This window comes from Bombus affinis, chromosome 10 (genome assembly GCF_024516045.1).
Source record: "Bombus affinis isolate iyBomAffi1 chromosome 10, iyBomAffi1.2, whole genome shotgun sequence".
Lineage (NCBI taxonomy): Eukaryota > Metazoa > Arthropoda > Insecta > Hymenoptera > Apidae > Bombus > Bombus affinis.
In genome coordinates, this window is record NC_066353.1 from 5,401,162 (window position 1) to 5,427,725 (window position 26,564).

Here is a 26,564-nt window from a genome sequence, read left to right on the forward strand (position 1 = left end):
ATAAATATATTTTTTAAGATACTAATAATTAGGTACTTATAAACTAGTATTATCAATTATTTTGTATTTATAATTCCACCTATAGTAGTTAAAAATTAAAGTTAGTTAAAATCTAACTTTATGCTTCAAAAAGTACTAGCAAAGTCGTTACGTAACAAGTCACTGGTACTAACCCAAATAGCATGATTGTAATTAAACATTTCTAAATATTCATTTTTCATCTTGAACCTGTAGAAACAATTTATTATATGTACTATTATCTAAGTAATTATATATTTAAGTAAATCGAAATATAAAATTTAGTTATTTTAATAATTTAAAAAATAAAAAATTGACAAACATTTCAACCTAATTTATGGTTGGAACAAAGGACAGTTATTTTTCATTAATTGAAATATTGCAATGCAGAATACTTTCCAAAATACGCCGAGAGTATTCCTGATGGTGAAACGAGCGTTGCTTTATCGATGGCAGCTAGAGAAAACAGCATTTATGTAGTTGGTGGTACGATACCTGAAATAGAGGGCGATAAATTGTACAATACCTGTACTATTTGGGGTCCCGATGGAACTTTGATAGGAAAACACCGGAAGGTAAATAATATACCTCCATGTGGCTTTGAAATTGAAAATATTGGGGTGGAGAAAGTGACTCTATCTAGGAATAATTTAGGAATATACATATGTACATACGTGTACTATAACCAATTCTATAATTTAAAAAATATGTTATAGGTTTATAAAATACGTCTTGATACGAGAAACATACATTTTTGTCGTAATATAATATATAAGATTTGGACAATATATTTGTTTTGTAACATAAATTTTTCACATAGGAAAAAACTTATTTTTTCTTAAAAAATATTCCTTCTCAAATATTATTAAATGATAAAACTTTTTAATAAAAGAAAGTGATAAAAACGCTGTCAGTTATTAAATAAAAAACAATTAAAGTTTAAAAGTTCGTAACATTGATGTTAAATTACAAAAGTTACAGCAATAGAGTTAGCAACTATATTTTTATATTATTAGGTACATCTATTCGACATCGACATTCCCAACAAGATTACTTTCCGAGAGAGTGATTCACTCAGTCCTGGTAATTCCCTAACAATGTTTGATGTGAAGGGCTGGAAAATAGGTATTGGCATTTGCTATGATATCAGATTCGAGGAAATGGCACGCATTTATCGGAACAAAGGTACAGTAGCTTAATCGAACAATACTTAACTAGCAGGAAAGTAACTATCTTTCTTAAATATATTCTATATAAAATATAATCAATATAATCTGTAACTCTGTATAAAAAGGAGCTTAATTTAAAAAACCAGTATATTCGCTGAAAATGAAATAAATAAAAGAATTAGAAGCACGACAAGAGGACTGTTCTCGCATATTCATAAATTATGGAATGTGGACTGTGCAGCTACAAAGTTAACTAAAATTCAGTGGTCTCATATTTCCCGTTTCTCTGTGTTAGGTTGCCAAATGCTGATATATCCGGCGGCATTCAATATGACCACTGGACCACTGCACTGGTCATTACTTCAGCGTTCCAGAACGAATGACAATCAATTATACGTCGCCTGTATATCACCGGCTCGTGTTCCTTCAGCAAGTTATGTCGCATGGGGACATACACAGTCGACAAATCCCTGGGGGAAAATCCTTTACGATTTGGAAACTCAGGAAAATATGGTGGTCACCGATATCGGTAATTTCCAGCTTAACGTTAAAAGCGAGAAATCCACGATGTAATTAACTTTGAGTCTCGTTGTTTTATCGATTTTGCCGGCTCCCTCTGTATTTGCTGAATTTATTAGCAAGCATTACTTATTACTTGGTATGTTTTTCTTTTCTCTCAGATTTGAAAGTTGTTGAGGAAGTAAGGGCTCAGATACCTTTTCTCAAAGATACATTTTCTCAAAGACGTACGGATTTGTACGACACTGTCTATAAAAAGGAGTAACTCTACACTGAAACAGAAAATGTTTTCTTATAATATTTCTACTACAATACCGTTTTTTTTTTTTTTTTTTTTTTATGAATTATTACTAATTACTTATCATTTGTACTAAATGAATAACTCAATTAAGAAAACCAAAATGTTATAAATGATAATCTTGTGTATCAATATGTAATTGGATATTGTAATAATATTGGAGTGTCTTTGATCAGGGATATGATAAAGAACACGCGAAGACTACATTCTTTTGAACATCTTTAATATCCATCATTTATAACATTAAACATCTTTTTAAATATTTAGATACATTAATACGTAACTCTTTATATATATAAACATTAATTTGAAGTTACAAGCTTAGAGAAATTGGTCGATTAATATTTATAGGTCGGCTGTCTTGATGAAAGTCTTAAAGAAAGCAAAAACATAACAATGTCGCAAATATAATTTATAGTTTAACTTCTTTCTTGTATCTGTCTGCCTTTCACGATGTTTTACCAATTACAATAAGTAATTTCGACTTCTTTGCGCTCCGTTTTAACGCATTCGAGACCGAAAGAAATTCATATCAATCAGTAGGCATAATATATATAACTGTACATAATACATTATAGTATAACATAGTATATAATTTTATATTTTAAAAACACGAGGCATAAAATTTAAGATTGTCATCGATTTAAAATTAAAATATGAAAAGGATATTCGAGAGAGAGAAAAGCACAGTATCATTCTAACAAAACATTCAGATCGTACTGACACCCAGGAATCGTATTACAATAAAATCTCGGTCTCGAATGAATTAACATGAACGATTAACATGAAACACACTTGCGGCTTAAACACCTTCGATATCGAGGAAATTCAAACTTTACAAATAAAAGCAGTCTGTTCCTCTTTCCACCACAGACTCTCATACCATATCCGCTCTTATCCAGGCTTTTACTTGAAATCTCTGTCTATTTACAATTTAAATTTACCCGGACCACTCGTTGAATCGGCAGCCCTTTATAAATATATAATGAACCCAGAACATATACCTGTGCCCCTAGCTGGTATCAGCTCTAGTAACGTTCATACCGGAACTTTCATACGACGCCAATTTGTCACGCGTGAACATCGATTCTTTCAGGGGTCACGGCTTTATGGGATTATATCCTTTAAAGTAATTAAAGTGATACTAATGATACAGAATTTTTTACAAATATTTAATATGTCCATAAAATAGGAAGTTTCGTGCTCTCTTATTTTATATTAATTATAAATTAATAAGTTTTACATTTGTTATCTATAGATATAATAAATTATTGAAATTCCATGAAGACATATTCTGGAACACATTAGAAGATTTTGCTGTAATTTACAACGGATGCTCCGAGTACAAACAGGCAGTAAACGAACAAATAGAAATTCAGGCCATTGTGGTAGTATAGCTCACGTGGGATTTTAAGCTCGAATTGGACTTAAACGTTACGATCGTCGTGAATAATTACGATATATACCCTGTACGACGAGCAGAGAATCTTAAATTATTAACGGCAATTCCTTTGTGCAAAGTGCAATTTTATTAACGGCCTGTAACGAATGAACGGCTCGTTTTGAATAAAGTTTACATTTAGAAAGTAAACACAGAAACACATTTTAAGAAACTAAGATATCGAGTTCTACTTGTAAACATCAAGTGCTCTTCGTTTGAGAAGATTACGAGTCTCTTCTTCGATAACGACATTAATTAAGAAGTTTCGATACCGTTTATGACATTAAGATCTCATTAGTAAAGTTATATCATTAAAATCCTACTGTTCCTAGAGAATATATATAGTTAAAACTTCCAGAGGATCAACAGGTAAAGAAATTGTTGATATTAGCATTGTTAGTGACAACTGACTGTAATCGATATCTGCTGGGTGAAGTTGTGTGTTCTGAGAATCTGTGTTAATGCAAGGATTCTGTTACAAATCATCAACTAAAGAGCCACCGGGCACGTCCGACCGATCGATCGATACCACGAACCTTGAATGAATTAACGCTCAAGGTGGAACGGATTTAATAGATCGAGTGTTAGTGTAATTTGACACTTTGTTTACACTTGCTTTATGCAAACAAAGTTTGATGTTCTGAACTCGATGGTTATAAGATCTTATTGAAACTCCAGTATTTCACCCGCACGGTACGACACTTTGTTGATGATTGTCCTTGTATGTTGTTGATACTCCCCATCAGCCGTTAAATTTTGTTCGTCTATCGTACTTTTCTAGCCAGAGGTTTTCCCTGATGTTTTTCCCTACTGTCTAAGTCATCAGGTTTGCAGCTCGGGGAGGACAGATAATTCGGAATTTCCCAAAGGAAGGAGAGGTGTTATCCGAGCCATAAAGGGACGGTCACTCAAAATGCCGAATAGATTCATTTAAATAATTATGAGAAACAAGTAAGTTTTGTAACCACAAGTTTTCAAATGTTATAGTTTGAATCTGTTCTTATAATTTTAAAAAGACCTTACAGCCAGGATCTCTAAAAAATTCGATGAAAATTCTCATGAAACATCAATTGAAACAATTAAACGCAACAGAGAATGGGTATAATCATATAATTCCTCCCCATTTCAAAATTCATTCATATACATCGATGTTTGTTTTCATATTTGTTTTATGTGTGAAGAATACGTATTTACTGGCATCAAAATATTTTCTGTTTCAATTCCTGGTCATTTTAGATCGAAACTTCCAAATATCGTTGATTAAAAATTTTTTAATTTTTAAAATGAAAGGCACTAATTATAGGACAAAAAGTTGTTTCAATTATTTGAACATTCTGCTTCATTCCTACAATAACATATTTTATTTTAAATTAAAACAAGAATCAATACTATTGTGTATAAGTTTAATGGAGTGACACAGGTGATTTGTAGCTAACACTGTAGCTAACATAGTTTCTGCAATATACCCTTTAATCGAGTAGAAACAAGGGGATTTTAGAAATTTCTATTAACCGACAGTATTGTCAACAAGTTTTAACAATGACTGAAGGTTGCAAAATTAAATATAAAATGATTTATTAATAGCATATGCAGTGTTAAATTTGTAAATAAGCAGTTTATCTTTTAAGAATAACAAAGACACCAGAAAATAAAAATAAAGAATATTCTAATTATATTGCAAACTAACGAATAATGTAAAGAATTTATTTTTGTTATCTATATCACAGATTTTAGGTAAAATATTAATTTACTTATTACTAGGAGATTGAATTTGAAATATAATTATAATTTATAAGGGACACCTTTAAACTAGCAGATATTTGGTAGCAGTTCTCTAGCCTTTGTACAATATAACACAGTTCAGTTTAATTGAGTTTAATCCCTTTGACCAGCTAGTTTCCAATTTCATTTATGGCATAATCTCCTGACAATTTCATACCCTTCAAAAGAAACACGATTTTCTATTATTGTTTTACAATCGCGGAATATGATCAGTGTTTCAATTAAGCTCCACTGTTTTAATTTCCCGTCTACGCACGATGTGGGTACACCGTTTTTTTGTTGTTTTCAGATACAAGTGACGAGAAATTATGAAATGATATTTTAAATTTAAACTGATTTCATTCATTGATTTATTGTAGCGACAATGGTAACTTGTTTAAATAAAGATTTTATAAATAAAATATTTAAGGTCTAAAATAATAAATTAACACATGTGAAAACGTTAAAGCTGTTACCCTTATTCATGGTCTTGTTGGAACGTGTTTAACGAGCGTAACGTAGGCGTGAAAACGAAAACGTTGAGACTCCTGTGGCGTAAAAAGACTGAATTCCTCATAAAAATACAAGAAACGAGAGGAAACGTGCACATAGTTTATTCTCGACCTTGGATACATAAAACCAAAAAAAAAAAAAAAAAAAAAAAAAGAAAAAGGAACAAGAATTTTTTTTTTTGGTTATTTAACGAAACTCATTGTATCATTTTTATTACTCTATATAAAACGTAGAATCATATACTGACGAATGTTATTTCGAATTTCTAACTTCAGAACGATAATTACATATTTGAAATTACCAATAAGTGGTAATAGCATTAAAAATATGGAATATTCAACGAGATGAAATATAAGTAAGGTATTTAAAAGAAAAAAGATTGAAACGTTCGATGTAAAACGATGAAATTAAATGATTGGACTTGAAAACTTGATTCGGTTTAATAATTCGATGAAAAAAGTATTCATCCTATGAAAAAAGAATTCATGTTCCTGTCGATATATCAACGACGTGCGCCGTTACTTCCGACTGCTCTGCAATTCAAATGCAATACTCGAATATACATGGCGAAAGAAATGAAAATTGAGCAATTTAAGGGAACGAATTACTCTCGCGTCCACGTAACTTCAAAATGTTTCACGTGTCCGTGTTTGCGAAACGAAATTCGTCGTTGTCCAACTAACACGCTTGCAGATGCTACGTTCACTTTGTTGCATATAGGGCTTAAATATGTGAACAAATAGAACGGAGCAACTATCATTAGCGTAATTTTAACGTGTTAAAGTGAATTAATGCATAAGCTCGTCATCTACGTTCGACCATGATTATGGCAGTGATTATTGTTATATACGAATTTTCGTGCAATATATGCGAAAATTCGTGGTTGTCCAACTAACACGCTTGCAGATGCTACGTTCACTTTGTTGCATATAGGGCTTAAATATATGAACAAATAGAACGGCGCAACTGTCATTAGCGTAATTTTAACGCGTTAAAATAAATTAATACATAATTTCGTCATTTACGTTTAGTCTACGTTTTTTCATCTACGTCATCTACGGCACCTACGCGAATCTTATTGATTACGAACATTGATCGATTACATTAATTGATGAACTTTGGCAGTGTTCGTTGCTATAAATGAAACTTAATAGTTGTTGAAACCGCTCGAAAGTCGTGTTCCTAAATCCTTCCCTCGTCTCGTATCATGTTCATAAATCATTCCCTCGTCTCGTATCGTGTTCATCAAATGGAAAAGGAAATTGTGTTTTAATGAAATTGCTTGCTACTATCAATCTTACTGTGTCACTCGCATAGGAGAAGAAAGTGAGGAAGGAGAAAAAAATTAAGGTAAGGTCATCAATGAGCAAAATGTTTAATGTAATTAAAACTGTAATTAAAATTGAGTCCGCTGCAAACCTCATGACATTTAAAATTCCATACGTATATTGTTATACGTAACATTACGTTAGATTAGACGTTTGCTGTGTGATTTGTATAAGTGTTTTGTATAAGAGAGAAAATAAAAGGTGTGATAACCAATCCGAGTGGATCAGCTTGATTATCAACCCCAACCTATAGAAAATAACAGGTACCCCGCTGTGGGTAGCCACCAACATGCTAATTTAACTTTTTTTTTCTTTTTATTTATTTATTGAAATTCACAATTTGTCCAATTTGGACATTTAATAATAATAATTTAATAATAATAAATATTATTAATAATTTTATCAATTTTTTATATTTCCATCCTTCATACAAGTGACAATGAATCATAAAAGTTTCATAGAAATCACAAAGATTAGGGGATAAGTATACCACTATCTAATATATTTTTATATATGTATATGTATGTATATTCCCAAATTACATGATAGAATATGAATAATATTGAACAAAATATAATCAACTACAGTACCATGGAAATACAACAGATTACAATTTTCTACCTGTCACCGATTCATCGTCATCTCCTTTCATTCTTTTGACATATGTAAAAACAAATTAACCCGTCTGATATAATCATACCTCGCTCTTTGAATACAAAAATCTATTCAAATGAAATAAAGGGGAAGAAAATAAGAATAAATATAATTACTCAGGTATAATCTTCTCGAGGTATAATTATTCAGTTACAAATGATTCTTTGTTAACAGACTACATTGTACACTACTTCTACACTACTTTTACTTTTTACACTACACTACTTTTCCCGATGGCTGAAGCTAATCGTCGACGTTTATAAGGTACGAATTTCGTCAACGGCGCCATCGGAATCTTTATTTTTAATTAAAAAAAGAAATTAAAATACTACAATTACCATCACTAAGGTCAGCGTCCACAATACACTATGTTTTTCAAGTTTATGTGAACCATCGACAATAACCACATCAGATCCGGACCAATGCTCAGTGCCAACCTTATCCAGGCATTGGAACTGGCAACATCGGCGTCCAACGCGGAATCTCTTGCAGCTCTGTAATAAAAAGAAATCGATTAATTGTACGGATCAATCGTCACTAGACTACTCGAAAATCCAGGTCATTCAAAGAATGAAAGAAGAAAGAATTGCTCCAATTCCACCATTGCTTTTGCAAAACTAGTATTTGAGAACCATTGGTCAAATATATTATAACACTAAACGTACATTTCGGGAAGAATAATTTGTGCTATGAAACAGAATACGATAAAGTTCAAAGGTTACATCGATTTTCAAAATTTTTATTCAAATATTTATATTTATAGTACGCCATTAGCAAAGAAGACATGTTTGCGTGCGTTATCGATTTTACGCTTTTGCCACGCAAACATGGAAATTGCGATTCAAAATTGAATTTGCACTGGAAACGGTTGACGTTACGACATCAATAACATATTTCAAAAACACTGACGATATCATACGGAATCAGAGAGATTCTATGAGAAGTTAAACGCATAATCATCCTATTGTAAATAACAGGAACAGAAAGTACACAAGGAATAATACAGAATCATCCTATCATCCTATCCTATTATACAGGATTGCTTTGATTCGAGCTCAAACATAGGGAAATCTGAAAGAATTTTTCGCAGAATTTCCTTCCCCTTTGAATTGGGTTTTATACAGAACGACTTTAACCTTTTCAAGGAAATACCTATAGAGTGTGACGATCTATGATTTTAAATAGAGAGGTATATCTGAAAAGAGGTGGATGTAAAACGTAGCATATAAAACGTAGATCAAATCTTTATTCAAGGATTTTTTCTCTTCGCAGAGAATCAGGTTTTCAAGAACGATCGAATATGTATGCACTTGATTTACACGTGAAGTTGTCATTAAAAATATTGTTGCGTTTAAAAAGATAAATATTGATTTAAATTTAATGAAATTGTTAGTCCAATTGTTTAAAGCTTAAAGATATGTAGGTGTCACATTTATATAATGAAAACCTGGGAGCGGCATTAATTAACAAACCTAGTCACGCGCACACGTACTTTAAAACCATGCTTGAAAATCGATATACCCTGAAACAATGCATCGTTCTGCGCTTCCAATTTATTTTCGCACGAAGAATCAGTCCATTCATCGTTGCCGTCACCATCGCTACTGTAATCTATATTACTCGAATAAATTCTATATCTTGATTGGAAAATCGCATATTTTAACGAACTTTCTGTGTGTGTGTGTTTTTTTTTTATGATTTTAATTGGCAATTTCCGAAATTGAACTATAGCTTGAGAATAAACCGATAATATTTGAGGGTATATATACATACATCATGTTTTTGATGGGTTTTGTAGTAAAATAATTGTAGAAAAAGCAAACTTTTTAAGAAAAAATTACCATATTCGAGTAATAAATTATAGAAAATTACCAATGTAAATTAAAACTTAAAAAGAAGAATCTATTACACGTAATAAAGAGAAGGACTTGTTCTCGAACGGCAATTCAACAAATACAGTCGTTGCAGAAACATAGTTTTACAAGGGAGAAGAATCTCTCTAGGAACTCGACGATGTCACGTCAAGCGAAAATTCAATAAAGTGATTACTAACCGTATTACCAGCGGCAATCGTGTTACGGCAATTCGTAAATAAGTTAGTCGTTTATTTGGAGAAACGTCGCTGGCAATATCGTCACATTTTAATTACGTCAGCGCTATCAACTGGTCTTGGAAGAAAGTTTTCCATTATGTACTTTTGCCCACGGCGTCATTCCAACAAATGAATCCGAGTTTTGAATCGCTTTCTCTTATATCACGAATTTGTAACGGTGTTTCTTCAAACTTTAAACGATTGTAATGAATGCCTTTGCGTACAAAGACTGATACCTGGTTCGACTAGAAGCTTCAGCTAATTAGTGCCCCAGTTAATTTGGATGTTCACTACCACGCCACCTAAGAAGTGGCTTCGTGTCCGAGCGGATTTCCCCCAGGCAAAAAAAAAAGAAAAAGAAAAAGGAAAAAAAGAAAAAGAGAAAGAAGAAGAAAAAGAAAAAGAAAAAAAATAGTTAATTTGGATGTTATAAAATATTATGTAACCAAGAACTTATCTTTTACTTGGTAGTCGCATAAGAGAAGACCGAGCCATTGAATCGCTCAAATAGATTAGCTGATTCGCTTAACGTATTTTTACTTCCGATGACGTAAACAAGAGCAGAAAGTACACAAGTAATAATACAGAAATGTCAAATGTACAGAGGCATAGATTTCGTTAAATCATTAGCACGTAACATTTCCTTATAATTCTATTTGTGTATAGCAAAATAGCTTGTGTGCTTTCATGAATTATAATTGATATTTAGAAGCTTTCATGTAGGTAGATATATAACTCGTGTTAATTAGTAATTTAACAATACATCATGACAACATATCATTTTCGTTTCTTCGTTTATCTCGTTATGCGCGTAAACGAATGTGTAAATAAAGACATTTAATCAACGATAACATGTAGTGGCAAGCATGATAATTATCGACAAAGGAGAATATTGGTGAAATGATTGTGGTGATTTCACTCGGTGTATCGGTAAATAAACTTTGATAGACATTGCCGGTGAATTCGCTGCCGGTGAAATCGTGTCGATGAAATAATTGTCAGTGATTTAAAGATAACCCAATTTATTGATCTCCCCTTCATAGAGTTGTACGTCTCTCTATAAAACATTTAGCTTAGTCACAATAAACTGGACTGGACTGCAAGTAAGAAGATTGAAATGCAAAATTCACGTGTGAGATGGAAAGTTCGATAAGGCGATTATGTATATTAACCCGAAAGAAAGCTCATGGCTTTGCAACGCGTTACACGCAACACGGAATTTCCCTCGCTGAAATAATCCTATTACAACGATACGATTTTCCTTAACAGATCTCGCAATGTAATTCTCCCTCTGCAACTTTTTATTAGGTTTGAAACACGAGAGTTTCGAAGCTCTGCAAAGTCTCGCGAATCTAGAAGTCGAGTTTCAACGTATTTTCGCTTCTTATTTTATAGCTGTTAATAGTTATTATCTCACTCTGCACGTACATCAAACGTGTACTTATGTAAATCCAAAGGAAACGGAAACAACCGAGAATAATTGAGGATAATTCGAATACGTACCGATTAGTAAAGTGTTTGGCAAAGAAAAAAAAAAAGGAAAATTGTATCGGAGAAATAGGGGAAAAACGGTGGCGTACATCAAGCAATCTTTATGGCTGTAATACATTTGTTATTCATTTATGTTCATTTTCCATCGCGTAACAGACGTTGAAATAACTGGCAGAACGAGCATATAAATCTTGTATCGCTCGACCTGACTTCTCCCGATGGAAAAATATTCACCAGCCAGGGATCGTGCATCGCTAATTACTCCGTTCTACTTTTCAACCGCGTTTCCATCCATACAGAAAAGCAAGAAGGCAAACCCTATCGCACAGTCGTGAAGAGATGCAAAAGCAAGAAACCAACCAACGACATGCCGATCGACATGGTGGAAGCAGTCCTACAGAGGCTATTCACCATGGGACACGGACCCTCCCATTACGAGGGCCGCGAAAAGGCAGAGACCGAAGAAGAAGAAGACATCAGCTTCAGCGTCGTCATCGGCGAAGGCGATGTCGTCGATGCCGCCGGAAGAATGAACACCAAGAAGGCTGCAGGAGTCGATGGAAGACTCCTGGACTGCTGGAAGCAGGAGCTGGTAGCAAGCTGGAACCAGACTGCTGGAAGACGGCCAGAGTAATACTGCTAAGGAAGCCGGGAAAGGATCCCAGTCTCCCTAACGCGTACCGGCCGATAAGCATACTCCCAGCCATGAGCAAGGTCTGGGAAAAATGCTTTAAGAAGATCATCGAGAGATGCATCGGAACGGACCCGTTCCATCGGAGGCAGTATGGGTTCAGAAAGAAGAATTAGCTTAGCGAATACCGATAAGAACAGGAAGAAGCTGAAACGGGCACAACGAACGGCCCTCTGCATAACAACGACGGCATACGGTACCGTCTCCCACGCGGCACTTTGCGTGTTCATCGGGATTCTCCCGATTTACATAAAGATAAAGGCGCTCGGAGAGACTTACAAGAGGAACAAGATCCATAAGCCCAGGATCGGTGCGGATGACGGTAGCAAGCTGAAGGAGGAAATGGAGGCGATTCGCAGGAAGGCCCAGGAGGAGTGGCAGAAGGAGTGGAAAAACCACAAAAAGGAGAATGTCACAAGGAAATTAATACCGAGTGCGCTGCTATTTACCAAAAAGAAGATGGACATCGATCATTACACCATGCAGCTGTTAACCGGGCATGGGAGCTTCGGTGTCTATAGGAAGAGGATTGGCACGAACAGCGACAGCAATTGTCTCGACTGTGGAGACCCTAACGACGATGCAGAGCACGCCCTCTTCGCGTGCCCGAAGTGGACGGACAGAAGGATCGAGCTGGAGAACGCTCTTGGCGAGAAGATAGACGTGGACAACCTGATCGCCACGGTGACCGCCAAGAACGAGAGCTGGGATAAATTCAGGCAATTCTGCAAGACCGTCATGTCTCACAGGAGGGTAACAGCGGAGGCCTGGGAGGAAGCAAGGAGGAGAACAAGAGCAACAACAACTACGCGGAGCAGTGAAGGCAAGAATACAAAACAACGAAAAACCGCAGAAGGAGATCAGCCCAGTATTCTGAACTAGCTGAGAAGATGACGAGAGCAATACAGAATATACAGAATAACTGCCCGAAGAAGAAGATACAACGGGGCATGAAAGGACAACCTTGATGACTGCCGACAGGTTTTACCGGGGTTGTCTGTCCTCAAAGCAAAGGAAAAAGGAGGAGGGGTTTTTAGTGGGTATGGCAACAACATCCGCCCGAGTCCCACATAACCCAGTGATCCGCATCACTGGGTATGCGTAACAGCATTTGCCCCTCCTCACGCAAAAGAAAAAAAAAAAACAAAAAAGAAAAAAATAATAAACTATACACTCTATCAATTTTAAGTTGATAATTTCGTTATTATATAATTTTTCTTAGTCTAAACTGAATCCAGGAAGAAGAACTTTCATCCAATTACATACTTCATTAATTCATGAATTATATTCGTTACCGTACGTACAAAAAGAAAGTTGACTGATATAAAAATTCAAAGGATAGAACTTCTAAGCTCGCGATTGGAAACAGATTCAGTTCAATGGTTTAATTTGCCATTTAATTGAATTCTCTGGCAATTTCAGCGAACTGTGGGCTTTAAAAGTGTCCCGCATTCAAACGCAAGACTTCTCCTCCACCTTTCCCTTTCTTTCAATTCCAACCTCAAGTAATTGACCTATTAATTCGACGATATATTTACATGCTTGCAAGGGATTCAAACAACTTCGTTGCGTTAAATTCGCAATTATAACCAACACGAATGTCTCAATCAATGTGCAGCTCGAAACAAATAAAAGACAATTAACTTTTCAATATAACGATTGATATGTTTGATGAAGAGAAATGTATGAATTTTTAAAAACGTCTCCTAGTACATTTAGCATTTTTATAATAAAAACTTAGAACACACACGCACACATATACTATTCCATGAAATGATTTACACAGCTATGAGTCTAATCCTATCATATTATAAAGGGATGAACGAACTTTTCCTAATAAATATAACTTTATACAAAATCTTGTTTAAAAAAATTAGTTTTTTATTCTCATTAAATTAATTTAATATCAGAATATATAATTTTAGTCGTTATCAAAATTTTATGTCAAATGCGTTCATAGATACATATATAAATAAATGTCTAATCCTATGTATTTATTTCAACTGAAATCTTAACTTAAATATTTATTAACAATATTCTGACGAATATGCAATGAAAGATAAAAACAACTTTATTTTTCTTATAGAATGTCTCATGCTTCTTACTCATTTTATGTTTCTCGTTGTCAGTGCGTAACTACTTATCAGCCGCATGAATGCTAAGTTTTACTACTGAGAAACGAAGAGACATATAGATGCAAATATACGCTACCTCGCGTGAAAAAACATCAGATACATTAATCAGAAGGAATATCCGATACATATAAAATTCATGGCGTAGTTATTTATACATACGGAATATTTCTTTCTGTATGAAATATTCTTTCTTCTGAATTCTTATTATAAATGTATGTCCATTTCCTACCTTAAAATGTCTCTCCTTTGAAAAACTCCATTTAAATATAACGATTAACAAAATATTACCAATAAAAATATTAAAACGAGATGCTGAAAGAACCTTTTAATGAAGTACAAATGATTATTTCAACTTTTATTCTGTTAAATTTGAATTGAATCGTTTATAAACCGAACAGGTGTATAAAATTTTATTGCGTAAAAATTGTGCAGCTGAAAATTAGGAACGAATAACGAATGAGTAACCTAGTTTCATTAAAAGGTACGTGTACGCCGATCCGCGTAACAACTTCGACACTCCAATTATTATAAAGCATGTATCCTTCAGAGATTTTTTGCGCGAACGCAAGATACCTTTTACACGTGCAACTGAATAAGTGGAACGTGATTTTCAATATTTCTTCTTGTAGAACTTGTAACAACGTAACTGTTTCACGAATATTTTCCCTGACACTTTTACAACGATGCGTAGAAATCTCCTTTTCTAATTAATAATTTCAGCGTTTCTCTGAACAGTTTCGTTGCGATTAAAAAATATACAAAGCTTACGACGTGCTTGTTTAAAAATATTTATATGGAACAAGATTTCGAATTTGTCACATCAATCGCGATCTCAGCAGGTGTAAATTAATTCGTTCTAATGAACGATTAAATTAAACGGCTCGTGACAAAAATTATCCCTGTCCATGTTTGTCTTTCTAAAACTAATTCAAGGCGAGTTAAATGAATCGCTGTGTACCCTATTCGCGCAGCATGTGTTTTAACGACCAGCATGCAAGCGTTAACGGTGTACTTTAGTTTCTCATGGTTGTGTTAAGCTGGTTGCTCTTAGAATGAGCATATACTTACCAAAGGAGGTGAACAGAAGATAGCCTGGCACCATTTTGGCTCCGAATGGTAACAGAAGCATTGAGTGCAAATCGAAGGTCCCGGCACATACATCATTCCATACGAGACAACTTTTCCTTCGAAATCAGTACAGTTTCCTCTTAAAGACACTGAAAACAATTAGCAGCGTCAATATCTTTGCCACTCGACAATCGTACGCGCAGTTACGCTAACCGTTTTAACGCCACGCAGCGTGATCGCTCTATTCGCGTACCGTGGTAAATTGTGCCACGATGTATGGTCACGATCATTAATTCGCAACGCGCTCAAGCGTGCTCGTCGCGAGTCATGTCAGAGTTTCCTCTCGTAATTACTTGTTTTTCAAATGATCATAAACCAAATAAAAAAAAAACACCAATATAAAAAATTACCTCTTGAATCGGAAAACCAAATCCTGCATTATAGAATGTTATCACGCAAACGAAACGCAGAGCATAAATATTTCGCAAACTTTTGAGTGTTTGTTGTAACGCTTCCAGTATAACCGATGAAATGAAGCGCGAGCACGTCGAACGGTATATTTCGATGAAAAAAACAGGATGAAAAAGGGCAGCGCGATCGCGTCGATCGGTACTCCTCGCAAATAAATAAACGAAGCGCTAGCGCGCTGCATAGCACAAACCGATACGGAGTCTTGAAACATCCGACACTAAAACGGTTAATAACATTACTCAAACGACCGTACCAGGAAATTTTTGTTCAACGGATCCGCATTGCGGCTATCACGATGCTTCTTCGTTGCATCGATGCTTCATCGATGAGATTAAAGCACCGTTGAAATAGGTTATTCGATTTCTTACATGGGGAAAAAGTTTTTATATCGTGTTTGCTGTTTTACTTCGCAAGTGTGCTTTACAGTATACGTTAGAACTCCAAGTCGAGCTATCCGAGTTAAAGTCTCTTGAAACTTAAAACGGCACTTAAAGGATATAGGTATAATAGAAGGTTCGTTTAAAATTCAAAAGTGTATATACGTACATATACATTTGAATAAAAATAGCGGATAATCTCAAGTAAAAAAGTAGGTTGGTGTTAGTAAAATGGTTTCAAAATACTTGTCAAAAGTCAAACGACTTGACTAATTAAGAATGGATGTAAGAGATTGAAAGCAAAGGGCATCTAAGAGTATCAATTAAGTAACAAACTCACGGTGACAAAGAGGTTTTCACTCGCTCGAATTCAAATAAATCGGTTAATTTGAGCGAAACTTTAGGTGCACGAGAAGCGACACGCGTCCTCAAGGACTACGAAGGTTCTACTCGAACGAATGAAAACTTTTCTCTGGCCCGGTGTGTATACACAAGACGTGCGAATTTAAAGTGCAGATTGTATTAATTGAAATAATTGGTTGGTTTGATCAAATTAATCGTTTTAAGCTGAAATGACGAAGGTCATCCAAGTAATTGATGTCCACTGTAATTATTTGTTAATCGAGCGTGGAATCGGAACGATTCGACCTCGTTCCAACGCGAATCGTTACTAAGGCAGAGACGGCAATTAATAATTGTCGCGTCATTTGTTCGATCGTGTTCACAAATTCAAATACGGCTGAGTGGCGGAAACCATTTATAACACGTCCCGTACCGCGTAGGTCGTATACATATCTCAGGATGAATTTTTCGTACTTCGCCGCATATATTCTCCATGTTAGACATACCATAAAATATTTCGTGCAATCGCGTATTCCTGTCTAATGTCAGGAATTCTCTTTCCATAGGTCTGCGTTTTCCATATTATCTATTTTGCTTATCAGTAAACATTCTTACAATTTGTGATTAATACTGTACGTACAAGAACGTTAAGTTTTTGACGTTGTAATATTTCACATGAAATAATAATGGCTGTATATCGACTAACTTATTAATTAATTAAATTCGTGTATATCAAGTTTCCTATCATTTAATACTTTCGTGTAACTACAGAGATTTGATACTATCAAATGAAATATAAAACTTGGTAAAAAAACGCGCTTCGTTAGGAAATGAGGGTAATGATGCAAATATTTTTTGTAGCCATTATATAGAATTTCGATGGTATAATTAATCAGTATCAACTTACCAGCCCCTGACGGGAAGAAAGTGACAAAAATAACCTGCAAGCAGATGAGATTTGCAAGTATTTTCGAGTACAGGTCCTTCATGGTTGTAAAAGATCAGGGGATGTTGTCGCTCTAGAATAGGAGAAAATCAGCTGTTTCAATAACTGCTGTGTTGGCACTGGAGTGCGTAGACCAGAAATATCTGCGACAAAAATCAGAATACATTTGTTTTCACATGATTCGATCAATTTTGTGTAGAACTAAGCTGATTGAACCTAACACGGGATAATTGTCCAACTTACGACCTTAACAAGCCCGCTTGATTCTCTATAAGTGCTTGAAATTGATGCTTGTATTCTTTCCAGATTAACAAGCTTTGCCTCCGCCCCTCCCTCCCTCTCTATTTCCTAAGATCGAGTTAGACTGCCACAACATATTATCTTTCTTCTTTTCTTTTCTTTTCTTTCGATCTTTTAAAGCCTTAAATCGCTGGTTATTATAGTGTATACATTCAATTACCCTGTAAGTCGTAAGTACATGTTTTACGTTATTTTTCATTTTCCAGCTAAATTCCACAAAAACAAGAAATATACTTCCAACGTGTTTTCACATGTCTCTAGCAAAGATCTCAAAAACAAGTTGCGGCCCAATTTAAAACGACAAATAGCACCGTGTGTCTCGTTGTGGCAACGCACGCTTCGTCAGCTTTTTAAAAGCGCTCTCTGTCTGCTTTTTTCTCTCTTCACCGCCTATTCGTTTTTTCTTAACGAGTGAAACCGTTTTTACGAGGACGGGAGCACAGAAATGACGTACTGGCAATTCTGTTTCGTGATGACACAAGCAGCCCGGTTTCAGTGAATTAATCCTGGCCCCAAGCTTCCAATTATCTCTCCCTTCCTTTCCTTTATTTTTCCCTTCTATATCGAGTTTCAGGTTTTCTAAATTTCCATTACAATCAACTATGGCTTTTCTCTATTTTACATGTTAGCCGATGATTCCTGGCAAAAGCATCGGCTGTAAAAATATTTGGAGTTGCAACAGCAACAAGTGTGTTTTCTCAAACAGAAAATATTGGAAGCGTACTCGTTGGCAAAACAGTTCACGGATAGTTCGTCCTCTGCTCGTTATTTGTTTCAATACCGTTAGCAAATAAATTCATGAAACATAGTGTATCGCATAAATTGAAAATAAAAGCTTTGCGTATACTTGGTAGTTGAACTTTGACTATTATACGTATGTTATATATGTAGTATCGTGGACAAAAGGCCTAAGATATCTGCCGAACCATAAACAATGCCGCGAGAGCCGCGGCATCGTCGGGTACATCAATGTGTCGTCGGTTCTTTTTAAGTGGATAGTTTCGTGGAAAGGGCCTGCGTGACTCTGGCCACGGGCGTTTCGGGACACGTGTCCGATAGGACGGGAAAAGACAAAGAGACGCTAAAGGCAGTGTTAGTTGAGCAGCCGGAGAAGACGGATGCAAAAGGTGTGCAGAGTGTGACTTGAGAAGCGAGAGCGAGCGAGTGTAGAAGCCGAAGAGTGTGAATCGGGAAGTCGGAAGCCGTCTATGAGAATAAGACGTACGACAGCATTGTAATCATTTCGTTGCTTCGAATATTATTTATTAAATCAAAACATCATTACTTGTCCTTTCCTCTAAGACCCATTAAGATACTACATATATATATAGAAGATTGCTTAGAATTTGGAGCTTAATAACATATGTCAAAATCATTGACATTAAAGAAGGTGAACCTTACTTACCAAATTTCCTTCCGTCAAATGATACATAAAAATTGAAAAAAATAATATACATAGTTTTGACTTTCTTCCGCATTATAATTTGAATCACTCGATTTATTCGACTAAAGATAATCAAGCAATAACCTCACTTTACACGTATTCTCATCACGTGAAATAGATCACATCAGGGATTTTCAAAAGTCGATGGAATATTAATAGCGATTAATTATTTATGGATGTATTCTGCACGGTTAAAGCAATCGCCTAGTGAATTATCGAGTTCCAGGAATATGAACGGTAAACAGGATTGCAGCTATAAATGACTCTCTAACGTGTATATTAGAGATGAATTTGATCATTTATCCTCATAATATGAAATACTCTTTCAAGTGGAAATCATAATTAACAATTTCTGGCAGCGAAAAGTAAATAAATCGATACGTTTAAATCAATATTAGAATTTCTTAATATTTTTATCAAATATTTTTATCAAATATTTTAACATCGTAGAAGTGTCGTTGTAGAGAAACATTAGGTTGTTCCAAAAGTTTCTTTCGTTTTATAAAGAAATGATAGATGTACGATATTTTTTCTGTATCTATCATTTCTTTATAAAACGAAAGAAAATTTTGCGACAATCTAATAGAAATTTAGCTTTAACACAATATAAAAATGGATTGTTATGCCCCTAGGAGATAAGAACAATATGATTAATATTAATAATGAATACGTTAACGTAACGTAAAGCAGCTTTTGCAGAAGGCTATTAAGGCTATTGCTGAAAATGTTTACTAAAGAATGATAACATGAATTTTCTTAAGTACCCCATTTGATACTTAATCTACTTTGTAAATACTGTACGTCCTAACTTTGAAAGAATGCAATTTTAGCCAGAATGTTTCAAATTACCTAGCCGTATTGTTTCCATGTAATATAATTTATATTTACATTATCTCGCGTAATTCTTTCCACTTTATTGACTTCTAAACGTTAATGTAATATAATTTTTATAATATAATTTTAATCGAAGTTATTTAAAATTTGTAGTATCTCATCCCTACTAGAATAATATTAACAAATGTGCAGAGCTCAAGTCGAATAACACCGGCTCAGATAAATGATCATCAAACTTACTTTTGTTATCGTCGATGTCAGTGATTTTAAACCAGCCAACGTCCATGGCAATCAATATTATTTAGCCGGTCTTAACGCAATGTAAAAAGCAAAAAAAAAAAAAAAGAAAAAAAGAGGAAGGAAGGAACAGGGAAGCAAAGAGATAAAACGAATTTTTCATTTTCTCGAAACTAGATCGAGTTTCAAGCTGCTCGTAAAAGAGTCTGTAGCCAATCCGACTAAATTCGACGAACCGCGCTTCAAAATTCCCAGAGAACTGTGATAACCATCGAAATCTGTACAATTTGTCGATTCATCGCTTGATTAAAAAATGGAACAAAATGAGGCTGATCAGCCGGCCTTTGAACTTCTAATGATCCCTATCGTTATACCCTAGGTTGAATGCTACGATATAAGCCGAGACAGCTATAAGTAGGGTTCAAGTGATTGCCGCCATCTATTATTCACGCGTTACACATTCGCCAGACGGACGCGTCTAACGGTTGACATTGTTTTCTACCCTCAGTTCCAACGCAATTACGTTGCTACGTGCAATCAAGTCTCGAGTGAAGCTAATGATAAGTTGTTGTTCGATCCTACACAATTACTAAAATTATTCAAATTAAACTAATTTAGTCTAAAAAAACAAGTAATTTCGTTATATATTTCCTTTCATAATAAGCCATGGTTGGAATATAGTAGCTGACGAAAATATTCGTATATTTGTAGAAACATTTTAGGGCTGTATTATGCATAACGGCACTATAGAATTAATACTGTAACAGAATTCTACTATCATGGTTATGCTGGTAATATTCGAAACAAATCTGAAAATCTATGTAGATGTTGTAAGATATTCAGTACGAGTACTGTGCATTACTGGTATGTACATAATCACGACGAGATAAGGAAGGTACTGTTCTCTATTGCTCGTCGCTACCCGTTGCTAGTAGCAACGTACTATGCATATATATCTCGTAAAGATTTTAAATGTAGCCAACGAGACCATTTTTAATATTTGACTATCGTGACCCATTACAGTTTCATCACTTTCAATTAATTGAACACGACCCGCACCTTAAGACTAAAATACACAATATAAGTATGGCACAGAAAATCTTTTAAAATTTACGGACGACTATTTATGGTATTTAAAGGCAGCAAAGATAATAATTAGCTGCAGATTTGCCTCGAATCGTAGCATACAATATGGAATCTGATTATTAAAAATTACTGTGGAAATACAGTGGATTTCCATAAGATATTCGTGCTTGTGGGATTTTGGAAATAAATTCTTAACCCAAATGGACGACCTCGATACTCGAGAAATTTTGTGAAGCTGACGTCAATGGCGATATGTACTGTTGTTGTGCTATCATTTCATAGTAAGCTGTATTGATTGCACTTCTATTCACGGAATTGATTTATTCCACACAAAAGTTGACAACAATAATCGAAAAAAGAAAAATATATTACCACCTTTCACATCAGCATACACAAGCACATAGGATTTCACACGAATATACACACTTGTAAATTCGACGAAACGATCAAATTTAATTATTTTTCGATTTTTCGGGCATCAAGTACTACATCAAACGTTACACATCAAACGTTAAAATACGGCGAGCATACAAAATGTACAAACCACTCTAAATTAATTAACTTTGAACGTTATTGATTAATTTAAAAAAACCACTGTTGCGTTGAGTTTTACATTTTAAAAAGTTGTTATCCGTTTTTGCTTTGTTTAAAACTAAAAACAGGACTCATTGTAAGTTCATTGTAAGTCGTAAATATCCCTTTTATTTATTTAAACAAACAGATATTTAAACAAACAATTTATAAATATATAATTTATTTACGTATATTTGTAATATCTGTTTTATAAATTTGTACAACCATTTATCCATTTATCTATTTTATTTGCATATAATTTTTATAGACTTTTTTTTTCTTTTTTAAGAACGAAAAATTGTGAATTGTTATTTTAAGACATGTCAGGCTGAAGCGATACGCGATATATATTTCTATTCGGATTTCACCGTCGTCGTAACCGATGCTATTGGAAACGTTTCACAATAGACGTCTTAGAAGCGCTTGCAATGTCCGTCATGTGTAAGGCTCTACCACTGAATCGCGGCTGCCATTTAGTGATTAAGGTCGATCACTTAGAGACGTTAATCCGCCATAATGGTGAGCAATACATCGAAGCCATTATTGAAAGCATAGTTACGCTTTAATTTCATCGATCTTATTCACAAATAGAAGTGTACAAATTATAGGATTTCCAAATATTTAGTTTAGTTAAAAGGAGATATGAAAATGACAGGTATATTCAAAGGATAAAACAGAACCGTACGATTGTAAAGTTTCAAATCATTATAACTATTTAAATTTGAAAAATCCTACTATATTTATACAATATATTTTTATTAAGAATGGAAGAAATTTCGAAAAATCCGCCAACACTTTTTACTGTCGTCTTGAAGCACACCATATGTTAAGCTTCTTCGTCGTTACAAATTTTATCGCGGATGTAACGAACGTTTCGAACATGTAGCACGCACGCGTCAACGCCTACATTTGGATTTTAAATATATGTTTTATGCATTAAATGTATTTGTACTTTCTTGCGCAATTTCTTTTAATTTGTTACGATATGGAGGGTTTAATTACGTTTAAGATATCTATCTGAATCCTTTAAATTCAAAGTTCTTTAAAAAATTACGTTACGTAAAATAATCGTTTTTCCACCTTATTGTATCATAAAATAGTTACTTAAATTCATATTACTTAAAGAATCTTCCTACAGAAAGAATAAAAATGAATAAAATCCTATATGTTAAATTTTACGTGGTTGATGGAATACATAGCGATGACGAGAACTAACTACAGACAACAAGAAACTATTAGCGAAGGCAACTGGTGACTATGAATGTCGTCTCTATAATATGTGGCGACTAAGGAGAACAACTACCAACTACGGATAACAAGTAACAACCAACTGTCTCGTTTCTAAGAGGCAACTAACTTGCAATTATCCTCCTTTGATGGTTTCTGTAGCGTGATATACGTCTTGAACGTAGTTAAAGAATATGGTCGCTGCTGAATGGCGATTTGACAGCAAGGCGATCCCGCCAGTTCAAAGCTTGACATTGCAAGCTACCGAAAACCATTAATCTTGTTATCGAATATCTAGCTTTCAGAAGAACCCTTGTGATATGATATGACGTCATGACATTTTTATGACGAAGATGAACAAACACCGACCTCTAACGAAACAAATTTTTATTAAGTGCCGTATGTGAGTTGCAGGCCGGCCAACCAAGGAAATTTATCGAATGTATAAAGTAAACTATATATACGAATATATTGGATATATCATAAAATGCCCGCGTTATATCGTCCAACAGCATAAAGAAAGCTAAATTTAAGGAATTGAAAAATTGAAATACCAATTATAAGAGAGTTAATTAAATTCAAACCTATCGATGGTCTCATAAATTTCCTGGAAATTGATATCTTTCGAGTTCTAAATTCTCCTTAGAAAGTATCATAGAGAAAATATGAAACTTGAAAAGTACATCACGCTGATGCCTCGATAAATCGTCGTGTCGATAAATCCATGTGTCCGAGCGATGAATTTTCCCCAAACAACAAAAAACTGAAGGGAAATCTTCTTTGAAGGACGTGACAAGGTAGGGGAAGCGGGAACAATGATCGCGCGATAAACTGATGGTGTACGTATAGAACGAGTGTTGCGAGAGAATTATCGAGAAACAAAAAAAGAAAAAATAATCGTTGACCGGCGCGACTATACGCTGTCGACGGGCAAACAGCGACTGAGACTAACTGAAACGAACTCTGTCACAGTATGAGCACGGGCTGCGTTCGCGGGTCGATCGAACACGTTCTGCGCCTCTCCTCGGCACCGGCGTCAAATCCACCCCCGATGGCTGCAACGCACTGGTGCACTTGGTGGTCCTTCCTTTTTCGTGTGATATTATACCAGCATCTGTGATGCCATTTCAAAGACCGCAATCAAAGCATTAAATGGCAGATTAAAGCGACGCGATAATATTACCCCAATATTCGTCCGTAAATGTTACCGTATAGATGTTTAATTAAGCATTATTATGCTTCGAATAATTTACTATCACATGAATCGTTCCACAAGAAAACATATGTTTCACTTTTCCCCGTAGTATGATTGTAATTTATAACAAATATTTATAATTTATAATTTAAAATATTTATAATTCACTGAAAGTATCTTCTTGTCACGATTATAGCCGTAAAATGTCAAATTAAAAGTACCAAATTAAAAACATATGGTATCCCGAAACCAAACGTACGACATGGCGAATCACGATGATACGATAAAAATTGATCTATGTCTTGATTTATTCAAACAGAACGAACTTACTCGAACTTTTCCAGAATAAACGATTTATTCGATAATATCCGTCACCAGCTTCTCTTCCTTCAACGGTAACAACTGACACCGAAAGCTCGAGAGACCCGAACGGTGAGACGTACCCAGAAGCAATGCAGTTACCTGGGCAAAGAGTCCCAAAGACCAAGGACGTAGGAAATTTCGAGAAACGGAAATGGAAACTGGAGTGGCGCGTCAATCAGCACTGACGGAAACTAATAAAAATGGAAAAAACCAAACTAATTCGTTTCACAAATTATTAAAACGATATTATTCAAAATTTCACTCGATTTTCTCACTGCACACGTCAATATTTGTCGAAATATCAATATTAAAAAGTTAATAAAAAAAATATCCTCTTTCCTCATACCTGTCTTTCTCCCGGGCGGCGAAGGAATACTAGAATGTTCGAGAACAACGGATACTTTTTGATTTTATCTCAATATCAATTTCAATCTTTTTAAACGAAATATAATCTGAACGATGAAACGTTTGATCAAATAATGTTCTTCGTTCGATGCTAAAGGAAATTGAGAAGAAACATCGAAAATTCGTTAATAAAACGAATTTCTTTGTTTCTGTGAGATAATAAACTTGATATACGTATTGGTTTTTAAAATCAATATAGCTAACCAATGGGCACACTTTTAACAAGGGCGATGGAACATACCAAAAATCTTTCAAGATGGTCTTGGCAACGGAAGAGTCGAAAATATGACAATTATAAATGAAAAATTCTAATATTTTACAGCTGGCAACGATAAAGAACTCCAGATATTCTCCTAATTAATTTACAACAAATTCGCGTATATGATCGATAGCTGACGTCATTGTGTCCCACAGCCCTTGTAAAACGATAAGAATTTCCTGGAAAAACTTGTAGCCACGAAATGAAAGAGATGATAAAACTTCTAACAAGAGTACTGAGACGAGCAACTTTGTACTTACCCCTTCGGAGTAGGGAACGTGATTAAACGTCCGCGAGTTCGAAACTTTTGTAAGTCACTGCACGGCCGCTGCTTATGGTGGAAATGTAATAGATATAAGTACAGAGCGCGTGAGCGAACTAAAAACGCGATATAGGGGTAAAGAGAGAGACCGTTCCGTTCTTCTCTAATGCCCGCGTACTTGTGCCGGAAATGTGTAACAACGGTAAACGAGCGCCGTCAGTGTCCACTAGTGTGCATGCCTGATTAAACAAGGACAGAAAATGCTTATATACAGCCTTCTCTTTCTATTTCCATGTCGCATCCATCTTACTATACAGTAGACGGGATTCGACTATTCCATCATTATATTCGCACCCTGCTTATGTGTGCGAACAAATCGTTCGTCTCCTGTTTGATGCTCAGTTTTCAACGGAGTTGAAGGGAAACTTTATAAGAGAAAGGAAGTGACGGATTGTCTCAAAGTAATAAACGAAAATTCTCGTAACTATCGAAAAGCGATAGTCAATACAAGGATATCATTATCACATTTAAAACTATCACAATGAACGGTGATTTATCGCTGCAAGGTACCACAAATAAGATATCTCATAATTTGCGAAAAGAGGTAAGGAATATTCTAGATTTTAGACTTTGGAACTTCCATGACAGTCATGAGTGTGTTTTGTCATTGATTTGCCATATTGCGTTTTTCACAATTGTTGTTCATTTTTTGTGATATTTTACACTCGCACATAGTATCTATGATTTTTTCTTTCGATAATTCTTATAATTATTGTCAATAATTAATTATTTATAACCATTTACGCTGTATTATATATCATTCAGATTTATCTTTGCACGTATCAAGATAGTAGATAACAAAATTATGTGTAACAAATTTATTAAACTCGCAATGTAACAGAAAATTGCATGAAAATCTTTATATTATTAATAATTATTGTTAATAATAAAAAAAATAAATGTCGCATTAGGAGGAGAGTCGTACTTCGGAACGTAATCGGAACATATTGTACCTTATATGTGATTATTTGGAACGCAATGGGTGAGTACATTGCAATTTAGATA

General features: G+C 34.7%; 1 protein-coding gene and 3 long non-coding RNA genes across 11 annotated transcripts in view; 1 reads left to right on the forward strand and 3 right to left on the reverse strand.

Annotated features, from left to right (window-relative positions):
- Positions 1-7,261, forward strand: part of LOC126921536 (omega-amidase NIT2-like) — a 72,147-nt gene extending 64,886 nt beyond the window's left edge. The window contains exons 1-5 of one of the 6 annotated variants that reach the window (XM_050733242.1): positions 54-188; positions 409-593; positions 1,035-1,203; positions 1,483-1,716; positions 1,868-3,296. In XM_050733242.1, coding sequence (XP_050589199.1) covers positions 468-593; positions 1,035-1,203; positions 1,483-1,716; positions 1,868-1,971 — 633 coding nt within the window. In that variant the 5' untranslated portion in view covers positions 54-188; positions 409-467 and the 3' untranslated portion in view covers positions 1,972-3,296. Of the gene's footprint in view, positions 1-53; positions 265-408; positions 594-1,034; positions 1,204-1,482; positions 1,717-1,867; positions 3,297-4,226 lie in introns of those variants that run through there. The other 5 variants (XM_050733244.1, XM_050733237.1, XM_050733231.1 and 2 more) reach the window with 5 other exon arrangements.
- Positions 1-25,829, reverse strand: part of LOC126921553 (uncharacterized) — a 63,668-nt gene extending 37,839 nt beyond the window's left edge. Inside the window, exon 1 of one of the 3 annotated variants that reach the window (XR_007712379.1) lies at positions 25,498-25,829. This is a non-coding gene — a long non-coding RNA (uncharacterized LOC126921553). Of the gene's footprint in view, positions 1-24,540; positions 24,879-25,497 lie in introns of those variants that run through there. The other 2 variants (XR_007712376.1, XR_007712377.1) reach the window with 2 other exon arrangements.
- Positions 1,094-1,522, reverse strand: LOC126921581 (uncharacterized). Its single transcript, XR_007712461.1, has 2 exons — positions 1,433-1,522; positions 1,094-1,341 (listed from the first exon to the last, which is right to left on the reverse strand). It is a non-coding gene; the product is annotated as an uncharacterized LOC126921581 (long non-coding RNA).
- Positions 7,552-23,692, reverse strand: LOC126921561 (uncharacterized). The gene is made up of 4 exons (XR_007712388.1): positions 20,133-23,692; positions 17,276-17,457; positions 15,179-15,327; positions 7,552-8,195 (listed from the first exon to the last, which is right to left on the reverse strand). It is a non-coding gene; the product is annotated as an uncharacterized LOC126921561 (long non-coding RNA).
- Positions 25,830-26,564: the final 735 nt, after the last annotated feature.